This window comes from Barbatula barbatula (genome assembly GCF_947034865.1).
Source record: "Barbatula barbatula genome assembly, chromosome: 23".
NCBI lineage: Eukaryota > Metazoa > Chordata > Actinopteri > Cypriniformes > Nemacheilidae > Barbatula > Barbatula barbatula.
Window position 1 is genome coordinate 7,648,062 of NC_136786.1, and position 17,671 is coordinate 7,665,732.

Below are 17,671 nucleotides of genomic sequence, written 5' to 3' on the forward strand. Positions count from 1 at the left end.
CTCATTCAGAATGTAGCTCAGTATGTCCACTGCATGGTACAAGTGTACTACCCAATTCTTGCTCTGACCCATTTAAAGTAATGTGTTGGTTATTTTAAGACACCAGTCACACACTCCAGGCAGAAAACACCCAGCATGCTTGGAATCCAGTGCCAAATCCAATACAATCAAATGACAAGAATTCATGCATATTTTAAAAGATATTACCGTATACTAGTGTTTACTATAAAGCTGTCATTTTACAGTAAATTGTACATGTAGTCTATATGTACAAAAGTCTGATACCAATGCCTTTGATACCAAAATTTGACCTTGTTGATAAAGTCCACCATCCAATTACAAGCTGTTTTCCTATGAACCCCTCTGATGCACAACAAATCTGACAAGAAAGTCAATGCTGGCTACAAAAGTGCCTCAATCCAATAGGTCACGTGACAGGTCATCAGGTTAAATAAGCCTGCAGGTGTTAATCGAGTGTTTGGGATCTGACATAAGCCACATTTCATGAGGAAAGATGGCGGTGTTGCAAAATGCTGGCACACTGCGGCTCAGAACGCTGCCACTGCACCTGCGTATGACACTGGCATGTGAAAGCTATCACTTGCATGGGCACGTAGCCACAGCTGCTGCGCTCGGCCCTCATTCCAGTCACGTCGGTTCTGATACTTCAGGGTCCATTAGGCTCGTTGCATGGTGCCCCCTTCAGCGAGACCCTCCGGCCCCCTCAGCCGTCTGTGAGAGGACCGCAGCTGTCTCCTCTGAAAGGACAGCAGGTGGATGCACTCTCTCACCCACAGCCTGTTTATTTGACTGCGATGGAAGGATGATTGGCAACAGCCGATCGCTGCTGTGTTGGTGAGACAGCAGAGAGAAATGTAGAGATAAATGGAGTGGAAGTGGAGACGTGTGTGTACGACAAAGATACAATCCCAAAGATAAACAGTAAGACTGAAGCTCTTTAATTGCATCACACTGCTTATTTGTCACTCCACTTGAACGGCAAACAGCAGGAAGACAGAGACGACATGCTTCCCACTGCCCATGATACTCGTCCTGCTGTCAGCTATATATAGAAGACATATCCCACCAAGAAACCTTCAAGTGACACTAATCTTTATGCTGCATTAAGAAACGGATAAGTGCAGTCCTGGATGTGAAATACTTATCCAATTTTTCCTAAACAACTATTGGATGCCGCCATGATGAATTCCTGCTTCCATTTTCATGTGTACCCTCTCATCTGGTGTCATTGAAGGTCATTATTAAGGGAAAGTATCCAAAAGTAAAAATGTGGTCAATGTTTATTCACCCTCTTGTCATTTGAAACCTGTATGACTTTCATTATCCGCAGAACACAAAAACAAATACATTTTGAAGAATGTCAGTAACCAAACAACATTGACCTCAATTGTATGGACACAAAACCAATTCAAGTTGAATGGGTGCCGGCTACTGACATTCTCTCTTCTGGAGAACACATAATAAGATATTTTGAAGACAGTCAAACAAAAGTGATAAATATTTTTAACTTAAATGATTGGTAAATATAAATAAATACTTTCCCAAATATGTATGTGCTTATAAATACAAAATTAATATGCACAGTACACAGACATGTATTATGTAAACACAAACATTTATTCTGAATGTGATTAAAATCAGCATTGTGCAAAACCGTGTAGGCTATACGGTCCTGTACTTGTAATCCATTATCAAGACTGTCCTATAATGCATCAATGAAATATAAATTATATGTATTAAGACATCTAATTGGTAGATTTGCAAAATACATTACGGACTCATCTTTACTTTTATTAAGGTATGAGAGTTTATATGATATGAATTTAACAATAAAATCTCTCTCTCAAAAATAAAACAAAGAACAGGGACTTGACATTAGGGCTAGCGTGCAGAATAATTAAAAAAAGGGAAATAAAAGGATTTTTAAAGCATTTCCAAAGGCAACCTGGAAACCATCAAAAGCAACATTTGATGACACATGTGGTGGTAAAATAACATTCTCGGTATAATACTGAGAATAAGTCTGAAGTCAAACCATTTGCAAATAAACGAATATGAATCATATTCAAAATGAAATAAAGCACAATCACAATTGTGCCTTGAACAACTTTGCGTATTTGTTTTGGCAGCCACTGTATACAGCTTCAGGGGGAAATTATCAATGAACTAGTTGGTCTGTTGCACACAGTGCAACTCAAAACAATACGAACGGAATAGAAAAACAGAACATCTGGTATCTCTTCCTACAACTCTAACAAGAGACATGTACATACTATCCCAGCGATAGTATCAGAGCGCCATCTAGTGACTCTTCTCAGCAGCTGTACACCTGTTAGGCCTTTAAGTGCTTCATCAGTGTTGGTGAAAGCAGAAAGAACACTGCAAAAACTTTAACACAGTCAGTTCACATGACACAGCAGTGTTTCTCAAACCTGCCCCACGTCTGTACATAAAAGGAAATCTAGGACCAAACTTGAAACACGCTGCTTTGCTACATTTAATCGTTGCACTTTTCTTGAGATTTCTCCACACCTTCACAGAAGCGAGTCGAGAGCACGCTGGTGAGCTTCTCGATCTGTGTGCGCAGGAACTTGCGATCCTCCTGTAGATCCTGCACCTGTTTCTCCAGCGTGTCAATCTTCTCTTGTCTATTCTCAAGCAGACACTTGAGTTTGGTGATGGTCAGCATCTCATTGGTGAGTAAAACCTCCATGGGTGTCATTGCTGTTGAGGAAAAAAAGGTCTGGTTTCTGTACTGCAGTTTTGAATTTGGAGCTAAAGGATGTTTTCATATATCTTACAACACTATAAAAAGTCTTCCCTCAGGACTATCGGGGTCTCATAATGTTTGGGATGCAGCAAAAATGTTAAAATGAGTTACGTTTAGTTTAAAGTGACTTACAGTTCAAGGTACAGGTATACTTTTATCATCCCCTGACAACCGGCTGACTTATAGGAACACATGTGCTACATTAATGATTACTGTCAGGCAGTCTTTAAGGGATAGTTCACCCAAAAATGAATATTCTGTCATCATTTATTTGTATTTCCTTGTATAAATTGCTTTGTTCTGGTGAACGCAGAGAGCAATTTTAGCAATTTTCAGTTCTGGGACATCACTGACTACCAGAGTAGGACATACTAAACGTGAACAGTTTGTGTTCCTAAATTCTTCAAAAGATAGAAGATGCATTACAATTTTTTATACTATGGTAGTGAAGGACGTCGCAGAATTAAAAATTGCTAAGATTCTTCCAAATATATTTCTCTGTGTTCATCAGAACAAAGAAGTTGATACAGATTTGAAACAGAGTAAATGATGACAGAATTTTCAGTGTCCCTTTATGTCAAAAGAGACAAGAATGACAGCTAATATTTAACCCACACTGTGACATGGCTTTTAGACGGGATCACGTTCATAAATCGTACACCTGGCTTTACACACTTAAAGTGGTTGCTGTTGATTCAGCCCTACCATCTGAATCACTGCAAACCCACACATTAAAGTCAGAATCATCTCAATAAAATTGTAACAGTGAGATGCCAATAAGCTCATTTACACTGATGCTCAGTGAATGATGTACTGGAGATGGCATTGCTCGTGCTGTCCTGTTCAGCATCAGCTGGGACGCCCGAGTTGATATTTTCCCACTCGACTATTTCATTCTTTGGCTCTTGCTTCATCCAGCTGTGGTTTCTCTCTGGGCTGTCGTGTGTCACAGAGCTGCAGTCATTCTCACTGCTGGAGTACACTGGAGCAGATTCTTGAAGCTGCTGAGAGTTCAGCTCAATAACATCACTGCTACTGCTGCTGCTGCAGGACAATAGCACATACAGTGAGGGATAATAATTATTTGATCCCCTGCTGATTTTGTAAGTTTGCCTGCTGAAATAAAGGGTCTATAATTTTTATGGAAGGTTTATTTGAACAAATAGTAAAGGTTATATAAAGGTTATAAAATGTTTTGCATTTCAGTCAGTGAAATAAGTATTTGATCCTCTACCAACCAGCAAGAATTCTGGCTCCACGGATTGGTTATGCGCCTATATGGACCACAAATTAGTCCTGTCACTTTAAGAAAGCACTCCTAAGTCAGATTGTTATATATATAAAAGATGCCTGCCAACAGAATCTGTATCTTCCATTTCAACCTCTCCACCAACATGGTCCAAGACCAAATACGTTTCAGAGGATGTCAGGGACAAGATTGTAGACCTGCACAAACCTTGAATAGGCTACAGGCAGAAGCTTGGTTAGAAGGAGACAATTGTAGGTGCGATTATTTATTATTTTTTGGAAATAAAGAAATACAAAATAACTATCAATTGTCCTTGGTCTGGAGCTCCCTGCGAGATTTCCCCAATGGGGTAAAGAATAATGATGGGAAAGGTTAAAGATCAGCCCAGAATTAGACAGAAGAAGCTTGTTCATGATTTCAAGACAGCTGGGACCACAGTTAGCAAGCCAAACATTGGTAACACGCTATGCCACAATAGATTGACATCCTGAAGCACTCGCAAGGTCCTCCTGCTCAAGAAGGCCTGGCTCGTCTGAAGTTTAACAATGAACATCAAATGATTCAGAAAAGGCTTTGGAGAAATTGCTGTGGTTAAACGGGAAGAAAATCGATACCTGTTTTTGGAGGGAGAGAAATGCTGATTATGACCCCAAGAACACCATCCCGACAGGGGAACACAGTGTTGGAAACATTATGCGTTAGGGCTTTTTCTCGCTACGGGCACAGGATGACTTCACAGCATTTAGGGGCTGAGGGACGGGCCCATGAATCGTAAAATCTTGGATGAGAACCTTCTCCCCTTAACTAGATCACTGAAGATGGGTCGTGGATGTGCCTTTAACGTGACAAAGACCCCAAATATATTGCCAAGACAGCCAAAGAGTGGCTTAAGGAGAAGCACATTAAATGTCCTAGCCAGTCTCTAGACCCTAATCCTATAGAAAATATGTGAAGGAGGCTAAAACTCCGACAGACAAGAACCCTTTATGATTTACAGAAGAGTGGACTCAAATGTATCCTGACACATGTGCAAACCTGGTGACCAGCTATGAGAAATGTCTGACCTCTGTGATTGTACTTACTGGAGAAATCCTTGTTGGCAAAGTTACGTTTTGCTCGGGGATCAAATACGTATTTCACTGACTGAAATGCAAATCCATTTATAAACTTTATATTAAAATAAATCCCTGAATGCAAAATTTCCAGAATTTTTTTAATATTCGGTCTCTATCAGTTCAAATAAACCTACCATAAAAAGGATAGACCCTTCATTTCTTTGTAGGCAGGCAAACTTAAAAAATCAGCAGGGGATCAAATAAGTATTTCCATCACTGTAGGAGCATGTAAGAATTTATATATTAGATTTTTTAAAACAATAATTATATTATGAATATACGTCTGTATGTATGTAATATTATTCACAAATGATTTATTAGTTATTATAAAATATCATTATGTCTCTATAAAAAAGTGTTTCATCATGTTTGACCACAACTTGATGTTTCATTGGACGATGTCAACACAAAAACAGAAAAAAGTTAAGGGGGACTCCACACTGTCTTGGTTTTCTTTAAGCTTATTTCTGATATATTTCGGGTGTCAAAACAAATCAGAAAAATGCATTGCAAAGACAACCTTTCTCTTCTTTTTGCAAGATATCTGGCCCTTTCAAAAGGATTATTTAGTCTTGCTCTGAGTGGAGCTGTTTTTTCCTTATTTGATAGTGACATCTATGAAGGGAAAAAAGGCACTAGATTAAAACCTATTATACCACACATTAATACAGATTTTCACAAACTACTTAGTACGGTAAGGAGTATGGTGTCACAAAAGTGATAAAAATAGGTTGCAGTCATTTAAGTACTACTATACGAATGCATACTACATTAAAAATACAATACAATCTACGCAAAATCAAATCCAATGTGTTCAATTTAACTACCGATGAGATGTTGATATCCAATTTGAAATTTCTCGGTAATGTTATTGTGATATCACGGTATGATATTGTATTTTACTGTATAACACAACACCCATTACGGATCACAAAATAGCGCCGTTAGAAACTGTCACTTACTGTTATATGCATGAATTCAGACGGATGATGGTTGCGAATATGGGCAAACATGTTGGAGGTGTTCCCCTGTTTCGCGGCTATTTTCCTGCCACATTTTTTACAAATAGGGAAACCATCCTCAATTAACGAACCCTCTGCATTTGTGCGAAAACCAAAATATTTCCATACTTCGGATTTTATCCGTTTAGAAGGAGGATAAAGAGTCGTAGGCGTTGCTCTTTCCGCCATGTTTCGCTTCCACGTTGGTTTTGTTTACGTTTTAGCGCGCATCGAGCTGTGCGCATGCGTCACGAGCGCAATCCAATCGGAAGCGCTCATTTCAATGCGCAACGATTCCCTTCGAACAGCAGAAATAGCCTTAATGCATTATATTTAGGCATCTTCCAGTTTAATAGTGCTAACCGCAGCAAAACATTACCGGGAGAATAAAGGTATAGCCTGCCTTTATAAGATTATAAGACTGAGGATGGTTTGAATATTTGTGAGCATTGGAAATTAAATGTTTTATTTCTGTAAAGGTACAGTCGTATTGGACAGTATAATAATACGAATAATGATTGCCAACATAAGAAGGATAAAATATTTGGGCAATTCCAGCGTTATGGGCGTGGCATAAAATGCTCAGAGAATGAATTTGTTACAAATATATTGAACCATCTGTTTATATTTGACTAAACCCTTGTTGATAGAGACTAAACATAAAAAATCAGTCTAAGGAACACATTTTCTATTTTAAAAAGGGGATATAAACATTATATAAGGGGATATAAGGTGGATGTGACAAAAGAAAAAAAAATTTGGGAGACGTCAGACTTTGTAGGATTTCTGTGAAATAAAATAGACAATCCTGAAGCAATAATTCCCATTTAATGGAGAAGGGATGCCTCTTTATAGAACAAAATATTTACTTTAAGTTTTCATGTGCACATTTATGAGGAATATTGCGTAATGGATGTGCCAATCCTGACTTTGAAAAGTCATGCACTAAAATAAAACAAATGCTTTACAAATTTAAAGAGAGATCTCACATGGGTATTTGAACCACAAAATGTTAATATCTGTGCTGTTACTATAGTAAAAAACATTGGTAAAACTAATTTTTTTCATGGTTGACATTTTCACTAAATTGCCCAATTGTTTCTCCTTTTCTTAATTATAAAAACTCTTTTCTGATAAAGGTGTTTTCTTTATCATGGAGAGGCTAATGTCATCACTATCCACCACCCTTATCTCATATGGACGCCCAGGACTTTTTTTGTTGCTTTGTTAGCGGTGTGTTGTTTTTTCTCAGAATGTACCAAATTGTTGATTTGGCTGCTCTTAATGTTCCTGGCATCTTTCTGGTGGATTTGTTGCGTTTCTGAAATCTAACTATGGTCTGTTTCACTTGCATGGAGATCTCCCTGAACCCCATGATGTGGGTTCACAGCAACAGCTTTCAAATGCAAACACCAAACGTATCTCCAGACCTTTAACATGCTTCATTTATGAAGAAATTGTTTAAGGAAAAGCCCATACCTGTGAATAAAATAGTTTTGATTCAACTGTCCATAATAAAGAGCCTTCGGCTAATCTGGATGTGAATACACTCTAAATAAAGCTGCGCGTGTGCACTTGAAAACAATTTCCATTAAAAAACTGTAACTCATTTTGATACACTGCTTCGGTCCGAATATTTCTGGACCTAACTGTATTACAACTTCAATGTTATAATGGTTATTATAACTGCATTTTGAGCATACACAGTTTATGTATCAGTTACCTGAATGTTTCCAACAAGCTACTTTTACGCACCAAACAATGCAACTCAAAGACATTTGTGTATTTATTACACAAAATTTGGATAAAAAAGTATGCACAGCAAATCAAAACAGTATTAGATCAGTATAAGTAGAAACCAGTGTTGTAACAAGCATATTTTATATATCATTACTTTCTATAGTATATGTCCACTATAGGTCTCTACATGTACAAAACAGACTCCTCATGTGTTTAGTCTGCAACTGAATAAGACTGCACTTCATTGTCCAAGCATCATCTGTCTCATTGGTGAGTGCTTACTAAACGTAAGCTGAATAAAGTGAAAATGCATATATCACAGTGCGGCAATCAGTCCTTGTTCAGATTTGGTTGTATCGTTTGGGTATGACGTGTCCAATAAATAAAACAACGGAGACCAAATCATTCGTTTTTTCTTGTCAGCTCAATTTCTTGAAATCTTCTTGTCACACCCTCACGTACAAAGGCAGATAGAGTGCTGGTGAGGTTCTCAATCTGTGTGCGCAGGAACTTGCGATCATCCTGTAGGTCCTGCACCTGTTTCTCCAGTGTGTCAATCTTCTCTTGTTTACTCTCAAGCAGACACTTCATTTTGTTAAAGGCCAGCATATCACATGTGGGTAAAGCCTCCGCTGGTGTCGTCGCTGTTGAGTAAGAAAAACAGTTATCTTTTCTACATATTTGTTTCTGCCACAGAGAGAAGTTTTAAGTTATCTTTCTACGAGATCAGTTCCACAATTTCACAAATAGGCACTACACCAGGTCATCAGCAAAACCAACCTTTCAATTATAAAGTCAACATAAAAATCATTCACCCCGTTGTAGTACCTTATTCTTACTTTGCTCTATTGGTAAGGTATAAGAATTACAGTACTGCACAGAACAGAATCAGATGGTTGTAAAAATGTGTGACGTCGAGAAAAATCTGAGATAATCGGATTTCATGACTTTTACAACTTAACTGTCTGGATGCGATCAACAAATATTTACAAAGCTAGTATTTGAGGCCCCTAATGTTAACCAAAGTATCATATGCAAATAAGATAATTTAATGCTTGAGTGAATAAAAGTGACTTACTGGAGATGGCACTGCTCAACACGTCACGTTCAGCAGAAGCGGTGTCCTCCGAGTTGATATTTTCCCACTCGACTATTTCATTCTTTGGCTCTTGCTTCATCCAGCTGTGGTTTCTCTCAGGGCTGTCGTGTGTCACAGAGCTGCAGTCATTCTCACTGCTGGAGTACACTGGAGCAGATTCATGCTTCATCTCAACATCATCGCTGCTGGAGGACAATATCACATATGATCATGTATTATTTTAACAACATGTCAACAATCATGCCAGTTTTTTATGTAATAATTGCTTTTAAATGATCAGTAATTATGGAAATATTTGTAAACAGAATAAACAAATTAAGACCTTGAACCCAAGGTGCTCTATGAAAATATTACCTGTCTTTTCTTTCGGCAAGATACCTGGCTTTTGTGACAGGAAAAGTGTTCACTCTTGCTCTGTACAGAGCTGATCTGAACTTGTTTGAAATTTTCTAGAGGGAGAAGCACAACCATAACATCTGTGTTATATAACAAACATTGAAACCACTATTATATCACAAAAGTCAAACTGTAAAGACTTAAAACAAACATTAAAACCACCAGCCTAATATATCATGTAGGTGCCCCTAGTCAAACTAGGGCTGCTCGATTGTGACAAAAATCATAATCCCGATTAATTCTCCCAATATTGAGATCCCGATTATTTAACACGATTACTCGTTAACTTTAAAACAACAACGAAAAATGTTAAAACTTGGCTTATAAATTGTAAATTCAACTGAAAAATAAATGTTAAGAAATAGCACAGCTGAACCAGTGCAAAGGAAAGTGGCGCGCTGTGGACACAAGAAAAGAGAGGGTCCTTGCAAAATGGAATGCGGCACAATAATTGTTTTACCTCGATTATTTTGTTTTAGTTTTTGTGAGACTTATGCAATGTCCATGTAACTGTCTGAAACAAGACAATGTCAAATGGCTCATCAGACCGGGCGGGCATCCTTCTTGCATTGGTCCATGGTTCAATTCTGATGCTCCCATCCCCACTGTAGCTGTATGCTCAGTATGTAGTGATCAAGCCATCACTATTTAGTTCTTGTTTAAGTCACTCAGATATTTTATCAAGCTTCCAACACATTACATTTAAGAACTGACTGCTAATATACTCATTGATAATACAGTTACAATGTCATCTGTCAATGTTATTCACTTCACCTTTCAGTTGTGATGCGGCTGATCCACACAGTGCGAAAAAGCACAATAATGGAAATGTATTTTCAAGATAACATTTTGCCTCAACGTGAATGATCTCCCGACGCCAACTTAAAATAAAAGTTTAAAAAGCTTACCCTTATTTCTCTGAATTGGATCGGGTGATTACTGCGCAGATGGGCAAACATGTTGGACGTGTTCCGCCCTTGTGCGGCTACTTGTCTGCCACATTTTTTACAAACGGGGAAGCCGTTGTCGCATATCGATCCATCTGCATTTTTACGATATCCAAAATATTTCCATACCTCGGATTTTACCCTTTGAGAAGGGGGGTAAAGAGTTGTATCATTGTCCGCCATGTTTCTCAAACACGTTGGCTTTATTTACGTTTTCGCGCTAGTCAGTACAGTGTGCGCACGTGTCATTTAATCCGTCCAAGTAGGTATATCATTATGGCAGTATTCGGGGTAACTATAAGTGTCTCGTCATATCATATAAATGACAAATTATCTGATAATTTAAGATTGACGAACCCACATTCACTGCAACCAGTGTTTGAAGCTTCCCATGTGACGTCATTTCCAGTACACGTATAGTCACGTGAATAAACGTTGAGTGTAGTTCCAGTGACTAGAGCTGCAACACGTATTGGTTTAAAAACAACAAACACAAAATAATCAAATATACCCACCTGCTCTTTTTCAATATTTAATAAGATTTATTAAAACGTTCAAATGTTTATAATTTACTTCTGACATTTATTCACAAGTGACGTTCCATAATGAAACAGTTATATGTAGACGGGTGTTAACCAAAAACTGTAGACAGTAGATTGAATCAATTCATCTTGAAATATATTAGTTTTAAAGACAAACGCGATTGCCATTGTCGGCATATTGCTATTTAAATTGCAACCCATTTTGTAATATCATGGCTGTGTAGATTGTGATGGGTAACTAGTTAAAAGTCCCCATCATTGAAATTCAACTGTCCAAGTCAACACAAGCACGCGCGTGCACGTCTGTTTTTCGTTTATTCTGTACTTTTGTATCATTATGATACATCATGTATAATACCGGGACAAATAATAAAAGCACAAGTAAAGAAGGGCCCACACAAACAGCAAATGTGAAAATAAAAGCACTTATACTGTACAAACTATTTATAAACTCTGGGAGAACTGCATTCAAACGAACTGAAACTGATAAAAGAGCATGAACTATATCATTGAAATATATGTATTAACAAAACATGTAGTATCCTTATACTGTATGTGATTCTGACATTTGTATAGTTTCAAAAAAATAAAACGTAAATCAGAAATCCTGCCCAAACAATCTCAGCATATATGAGTTATTTCTCAAACTGAAAGCACCACAATGACACAAATCAAACTTTACGTTTCTCATCTGATTTCCATATTTGACAAGAAAGCTATTAACAAAAACATTTTTTGATACAAAAACAGGTAGATCATTTGTACATTATTGTAAAACTATTTAAATTAGCTCTGAAATACAAACGTTGTTCGTTCCATCCAATAAACTACAGCCACCTTTTCACCTGTTTCTGTTTGTAGTCTTGCTTTGTCCAAATATGACAGCACCTTTGACAAATTATTCATCAGTCATTGCGGTGTCTGCATGTTAAGGAAGTAAAGCCATATGTATAACAACAAGCATGTTTCATATCACTCATTTCTTGCTATACTTCCATGGCCAGACATGCACACAACAGCCCTGCGCACCATCAGTTTCAGTAAGCAATGGTATCAGAGCACCCTCTCGTTCACACATGGACAATGTCCTTATGTTCTCAACAGTTAAAGGCAAAAGCCATCACCTGTGTCATTTGTGAGGATCATACAGCTAGACATATAGCTGACCAACATTTCCTCACAGACTCACCAGAGGAACACTGTCTCTCTTCAGCTGTTAGGTGCAATTCTGTGATGAGGGGCAGGTTGATGATGATGTTCTGCATAATGCTGCTCGTGGCGCAAACAGTTCAGCCATCAACAAGGAACAACCAGGAACGTTGTCCCAACTAAGATTCTTCTTTAGCCCTGGGCACAAGGGGGCTCACTCATAAAAGTTTGGCCTGGAAAACTCCACTCAGGTTCTTCTTGTTGAAGGCTAAAAGTGCTTACTCACACTGCACATAACCTGCTCAGAAAAGATTAAAATTGGCTTGAAATCAATTTGTTTGGTGTTACATTTGCTATTACAATGTATTAAAACTTCTAATTTCAACATTTCAATCAAATACATTGTTTATTTATTCAGATAAAATTCCATACATAATTCCACAATTGTAAAAGTGCTATATGTTGTTTACCTCTCTTCAGTTTCTTCTTGTTGTGTCTTTTTTTCTTGATGTTGGTCAACTCCTCAGATGAATCACTGGTATCAGACCCATCAGTAAAGCTCTCATCACTGTCACATGGTTTAGACTTGCTTTTATGATGTCTCTTGTGTGACCTGGGCCGTAAAAACACAGAGGTGCTCGCTGTAGGAAATGAACAACGGTAAACTGTCAATGCAGGAAGTACAAAACCATATTAAAGAGGTTGCATAACAACAAAAGCACTCATATCACTCATGAGAAAGATGTTTATTTAAATCATTTAGCTTTTCACCGCACCTTCTGGTACTTGAACCACACGAGCGCTGGTGAGGTTCTCGATCTGTGTCCGGAGGAACTTGCGATCTTCTTGTAGGTCCTGCACTTGTTTCTCCAGTGCTTCAATCTTCTGCTGTTTGCTCTCCACCAGACACTGAAGTTTGCTGATGGTCAGCATGACACTTGGGGGTAAACCCTCCATCGGGGTCGTTGCTGCTGAGAAAGAGAGCTGGTGGTCATGTCTTGTTTATATACGTAAAACACAAGTCTCTATTTGAAGATGCTAATGATGCTCAGTGAATGAATAGTGACGTACTGGAGATGGCATTGTTTGTGTTGTACTGCTCAGAATCAACAGGGGCCTCCGAGTTGATATTTTCCCACTCAATGATTTCATTTTCTGGTTCTTGTTTTAACCAGCCATGGCTGCTCGCAAGACTCTCCTGTGTCACAGAGCTGGAGTCGATCTCACTGCTGGCTGAATATGGAGCAGATTCCTGCTGCAACTGAGGGTTCGTCTCAATATGGCCACTGCAGAAGGACAATTTCAACAAGTTAAAATTGCTCTATAGATCATATATTTTGTTTGAAAGCGTGCATTACGTGTTAACATTTGCTTAATGATACTTAGTCAATAGACAAGTAAGAGCGAAGGGGATGTTAGAATGTTAAGATATTTGCATCCGTGTTTTTAAAGCTAGAAGTGATGTGTGCAATTCATTTCATGCATTGTAAAGACAAGAGGTACTTCTGTGTTGACATTGACTACGAATTTTAATTTGGCTGATATTTACATTTCATGTTAATATTTAAAATTTAGAAAATGTACATTTTGATGCTTCTGTTATTAATCTTTCTATATGTCGCATATCACTTCGCCTGCAGTCTGGCTCTTTTGACTATTTTCATATCAACACACTTAAACTCACACTGGCACCTTCTGACATCTTAAAAAAGACGAGCAATAGACTTGAGTAGTATTCAACAAGAGCAATATTAGGAGATGTATTTCACGGCTGTTCAGGTAAATATTGTTTCAACTCGATTGTAATGTTTTAAAGGGATACTTCACCCAAAAATTTTAATTCTGTCATCATTTACTCGCCTTCAAGTTGTTTCAAAGAAGAAAGCTTATAATCAGACATAGTAGACAAATTACATAATAATTTTTTTGTTCTGTTGAACACAAAGGATGATATTTTGACGAATGTGGGACAGCAAACAGTTATTGGGCACTTTTATCCACTATCGTATTTTTCCCACTATGGTAGTCAATGGGGGGCAAAATCTGTCTGGTTTTAAGCATTCTTCCAAATATCATCAGATCAAATAAATTGATATATATTTGGAACAAATCGAATGCGAGTAAATTATGACATTATTTCATTTTTGGATGAAGTGTTCCTTTATGTTGTGCAGTTGGCGTGTTGAATCAGTATGCAGCGAATTTGCCGAATCAAAACGACTCGCAGATGAATGAATCATTTAAACCGATTCGTTGAAAGAGTTGCTATTCAGTCACAAAATCTGTGATTTATTCGAGGCTCAGTGCACCACAAGGTCAACGCAGGATGTGACTGAGCTATTGAGGGCTGAAAGTTAGTTGAAAAACCCTTAGTATAAAAGCTTTACTTTAAAAATAATTCTCATATTCATCGACTTTTAGAACATTTAATATGTTGTTTATAATGTGTTTGGTTCAGCCATTTAAGGGTGCGGTAAGCCTACACGTGCGCTAGTGTCAAGATCAGGATGGCACCACCTCCGCCTCACTTTGAGCCAGGATGTTGTTTTGCTCCTCGTCTGCTCTTTCGTTTTGGCCTCCAGATGTGCTCTCATTTTAGCGACTTCTGTGATCAAAAGTATCGACTTCGTTTGCAATCTGAAGGTTTGGCATTATTTTCTTTTAGTTTAGGCAGACGTACCTGTGCACACACACAGTCATGATCTGTCTGGATTCAGTCAGTTTTTGAAGCGCAGTGAGCCTCAGACTGTGGTTAGTGTATGTGGTTCGCGTCCCGGCCTCTTTGCATATTCTGGGCAGCATTTGAGACAGGTTATTGACTCCCAAAGGCAGAGCTGTATACCAGAACTCATCGTTGAACACATGCGTTCTTTTGGGCTGCAGGTAGAGCGCTTTTGCGTCCGGTGGGATTTTGCTTAAGTATTTCTCCAAAGAGGCGACGGGGCAGAGTGGGTTACCGGGCTCTTCGTACATAGCGGTTCCCTTCTTGTCCTTGTCCCGTTTAATTGGGTTCTTTGATTCACGGAAGACATCCCGTAATACCATTGTGAAATATTTTAGGCCATTTTGGTCCCGTTTAAGTGTTATGGAGTCTGTCCGCAGGTGTCGATTGCCCTCTTTCCCCCTGAATCCAAAATGTAACTGGATGTCAAACCAGACCTTATTTAATAAACCTCTGGGGTTGCCAGGGTCTAGTGCAGAAGAGTGTTTTAATGTATCCAGGTCTTCGGGTGAGATCGGGGGGTGGGTCGTCACATTCCGACCCGATCGTCGGATGTGTTTAACGATGCCTTTGAAAACATTGTTGGCGGGTCTGAATTCAGCGTCCTGCATCAGATTCCAGCCCCGAGAAAGAGGAGGGTCATTGAAGAAACGATTTAATGCAGCACGGAGCCCGAGATAGCTGTTGATACCGTAAAGTTCTCCTTTACTTGTGCGAATGGATCCGTAAAATTCCCGCAGCACTTGGGCCAGGTCTGATTTTTCGATGGTTTTAAAATCGACGTTGATCTGTTTCTCATTAATCCACGTTTTAAAACAGTTCACCGCCCAAGCTGTCTGTCTGACAGTATTCGATTCGTTTCGGCTGTTCTCCAGCTCGTCTAAATCTGCCGACGAGATGTTTGCACACCTGGATATTTGCGATGCTAAAGTGGGGTCTCCAACATCCATTTCATCTCCCTCCTCATCTGACGAGCTGTCACACTTCAGGTCAAACATATTCATGAAGGTTTCCGGGTTTATTTTCTTCCGTATCGGGAGTTTTCCGGAGGTCAATGTCCTTAAAAAGCCAACGCTTTATGATGTAAGAGAGATAATCACCCGTACAGACAACCAGGAGTGTTTACAACGCCGCCGCCGCCGTCTGGTGTTCTTCATTTTCTTTAAATGGCGGTTGGCAACTTACGTTTGAGGCGAATATCCGCCACCTACTGTACTGGAGTGTTGGCAAGAGATTTACATTCCACATTATTTTATATGAATTCTGAGTAATTCTGTCATCATTTACTCTCTCGTTTGTCATTTCAAACCAGTGGCGGCGCCAGGGCGGGTCTTGGGGGGTCTCAAGACCCTTCCAAAAAACGCCTTGACGCCCCTTTTGACCCCCCACTCCCTTCCTGGTTAAAAAATATTTGATATATATTAAAATATATATATCCGGGATAAAGTTTTAAAAATAGTTCTCTTCAAACTACGCAAAACAATAATAATTTATAATTTAGTCGACATATAAAAAATATAAACATAAGAATCAATGCGACGCACCATGAACGTTGCTGCCGCTGCGCCTTGCGTCATTGCGTTCAAGGCGCTGTCGCGAGCCCGTCGTCGTGCCCGCGTCATACCCGCGTCGTTCTTTTGGATTGTATATATGTTTTATGTCATGGGTGTGGCCAGCGCCGCCAAAAATAGCGTAATGAAAAACATTTTTTTTAATTTAATATTATTTCATTAGGCTATAGAAAAATGATTAGGCAGGCACATTTTAGCCATTTATATGTAAAAAAAAACAGCTGAACAATCCTATATCACCACCACGGCTGCGCCGGTTGAACTTATTTGGAAATGCCCCCGAAAAGACATTAGAAGTCAAGATCAGAGAAAAGAAAGTTGAAGAAACTGCGAGATGATGCCCGTGCATCACATGAGGTATGTTGTCCATGTTTAATTAACTTAAATTCGGGAAATGTGGATGTGCTGCTACTATGCTGTGTACTGAAGAAAAGTTTGCACTTTCAAATGTGTAATGTGTTGGCTATTCTACATATGTTTACAAAGTCAGCAAAGCTGTGAAGATTTTACTTTCTCTATTTAGTGTTCTTAAGTTTTATACTGTGATGCTGCTATTGTGTTATTGGTATTGAGTTATATGTTTGGTAATAAAAAGTAAAACTGGCAAATTTCAGGGTGGGGGGGGGGGTCATTATAATGGAATTATTCTTAGGGCACTAATATGGCTAGCAGCGGCACTGGGTGTGGATATGGCAATTAAAGTTCGAGCATATTGTTTGCAAACTACAATTGATTAATTAATTAAAAACAAAGTAGTTGATATGCTGTGTTTTTTTTTATTTGTTTAGATTAGATTAGATTAAACTTTATTGTCATTACACATATACAAGTACAGTGTAACGATTAATAGCATTAATATGCAGTTATTAGCCGTATCCACTGTATTTTCTGTTGGTTTTCATGAGACACCCCTTTAAATGACCCAGGACCCCCCATTGACCCCCCCAATCAAAATTGTCTGGAGCCGCCACTGTTTCAAACCTGTATGACTTTCTCTATTCCACAGAACACAAAATAAAATATTTTGAGAAATGTTATTAAAGGGACACCTCACATAATTGACTTACCTTCGAGTTGTTTCAAAATGTGTATACATTTCTTTTTTCTTTCCTTGATTAACACAGAGAAAGATATTTGGAAGAATGCTTCTAAAACAGATTTTGTGTTCAACGGAACAAAACAAAATGATAAAGAAAAGTTCCTACCATGGGAGCCAATGGGGGAAAGATCTGTTTGGTTACTAACATTCTTCCAAATATTGTTCTTTCTCAGTAATCATCAGATCAAAGAAATGTATAAAAATTTGGAACAACTGAAAGGTGATTAATGATGACAAAATTTTAATTTTA

The 17,671-nt window shown here is 38.5% G+C and overlaps 3 protein-coding genes across 12 annotated transcripts; all 3 read right to left on the bottom strand.

Annotated features, from left to right (window-relative positions):
* Positions 1-1,278: 1,278 nt before the first annotated feature.
* Positions 1,279-6,410, bottom strand: LOC306888815 (uncharacterized protein). Of its 4 annotated transcripts, XM_079447299.1 has the most exons (5): positions 6,118-6,358; positions 5,676-5,770; positions 5,290-5,371; positions 3,582-3,835; positions 1,279-2,745 (listed from the first exon to the last, which is right to left on the bottom strand). In XM_079447299.1, the coding sequence occupies exons 3-5, from the start codon at positions 5,310-5,312 to the stop codon at positions 2,519-2,521; spliced, it is 504 nt and encodes a 167-aa protein (XP_079303425.1). In that variant the 5' UTR covers positions 5,313-5,371; positions 5,676-5,770; positions 6,118-6,358; the 3' UTR covers positions 1,279-2,518. The 4 variants fall into 4 exon arrangements, with proteins under 4 accessions (XP_079303425.1, XP_079303422.1, XP_079303424.1 ...); XM_079447296.1 differs by lacking the exon at positions 5,290-5,371 and having other exon boundaries at positions 6,118-6,410; XM_079447298.1 differs by lacking the exon at positions 5,290-5,371 and having other exon boundaries at positions 3,582-3,829; positions 6,118-6,377.
* Positions 6,411-6,966: 556 nt separating this feature from the next.
* On the bottom strand, positions 6,967-10,790 carry LOC306888833 (uncharacterized protein). 6 transcript variants are annotated; one of them, XM_079447327.1, is made up of 4 exons: positions 10,300-10,757; positions 9,350-9,444; positions 8,975-9,180; positions 6,967-8,540 (listed from the first exon to the last, which is right to left on the bottom strand). In XM_079447327.1, the coding sequence occupies exons 1-4, from the start codon at positions 10,519-10,521 to the stop codon at positions 8,299-8,301; spliced, it is 765 nt and encodes a 254-aa protein (XP_079303453.1). In that variant the 5' UTR covers positions 10,522-10,757; the 3' UTR covers positions 6,967-8,298. The 6 variants fall into 6 exon arrangements, with proteins under 6 accessions (XP_079303453.1, XP_079303454.1, XP_079303458.1 ...); XM_079447328.1 differs by having other exon boundaries at positions 7,770-8,540; positions 8,975-9,177; positions 10,300-10,768; XM_079447332.1 differs by having other exon boundaries at positions 7,926-8,540; positions 8,975-9,177; positions 10,696-10,790.
* A 388-nt stretch (positions 10,791-11,178) lies between these two features.
* Positions 11,179-15,929, bottom strand: LOC306888866 (uncharacterized protein). Of its 2 annotated transcripts, none has more exons than XM_079447398.1 (5): positions 14,710-15,929; positions 13,101-13,315; positions 12,806-13,000; positions 12,500-12,670; positions 11,179-12,327 (listed from the first exon to the last, which is right to left on the bottom strand). In XM_079447398.1, exons 1-5 carry the CDS (start codon positions 15,753-15,755, stop codon positions 12,308-12,310), a joined length of 1,647 nt encoding a protein of 548 aa, XP_079303524.1. In that variant the 5' UTR covers positions 15,756-15,929; the 3' UTR covers positions 11,179-12,307. The 2 variants fall into 2 exon arrangements, with proteins under 2 accessions (XP_079303524.1, XP_079303525.1); XM_079447399.1 differs by having other exon boundaries at positions 12,806-12,997; positions 14,710-15,919.
* Between the last annotated feature and the right edge of the window lie 1,742 nt (positions 15,930-17,671).

Excerpts from the sequence above, each read along its gene's own strand:
- LOC306888866 (XM_079447398.1), bottom strand. The coding sequence starts at position 15,755 with ATGAATATGTTTGACCTGAAGTGTGACAGCTCGTCAGATGAGGAGGGA. Across the intron at positions 13,001-13,100 it reads CACAAACAATGCCATCTCCA|CAGCAACGACCCCGATGGAG; the intron begins GTACGTCACTAT and ends TCTCTTTCTCAG. Across the intron at positions 12,328-12,499 it reads CAAGAAGAAACTGAAGAGAG|GTTATGTGCAGTGTGAGTAA; the intron begins GTAAACAACATA and ends TTTTCTGAGCAG.
- LOC306888833 (XM_079447327.1), bottom strand. The coding sequence starts at position 10,521 with ATGGCGGACAATGATACAACTCTTTACCCCCCTTCTCAAAGGGTAAAA. Across the intron at positions 9,181-9,349 it reads CTTGCCGAAAGAAAAGACAG|CAGCGATGATGTTGAGATGA; the intron begins GTAATATTTTCA and ends ATTGTCCTCCAG. Across the intron at positions 8,541-8,974 it reads GTTGAGCAGTGCCATCTCCA|CGACGACACCAGCGGAGGCT; the intron begins GTAAGTCACTTT and ends CTTACTCAACAG.
- LOC306888815 (XM_079447296.1), bottom strand. The coding sequence starts at position 6,345 with ATGGCGGAAAGAGCAACGCCTACGACTCTTTATCCTCCTTCTAAACGG. Across the intron at positions 3,836-5,675 it reads CTTGCAAAAAGAAGAGAAAG|CAGCAGCAGTAGCAGTGATG; the intron begins GTTGTCTTTGCA and ends ATTGTCCTGCAG. Across the intron at positions 2,746-3,581 it reads ATCATTCACTGAGCATCAGT|CAATGACACCCATGGAGGTT; the intron begins GTAAATGAGCTT and ends TTTCCTCAACAG.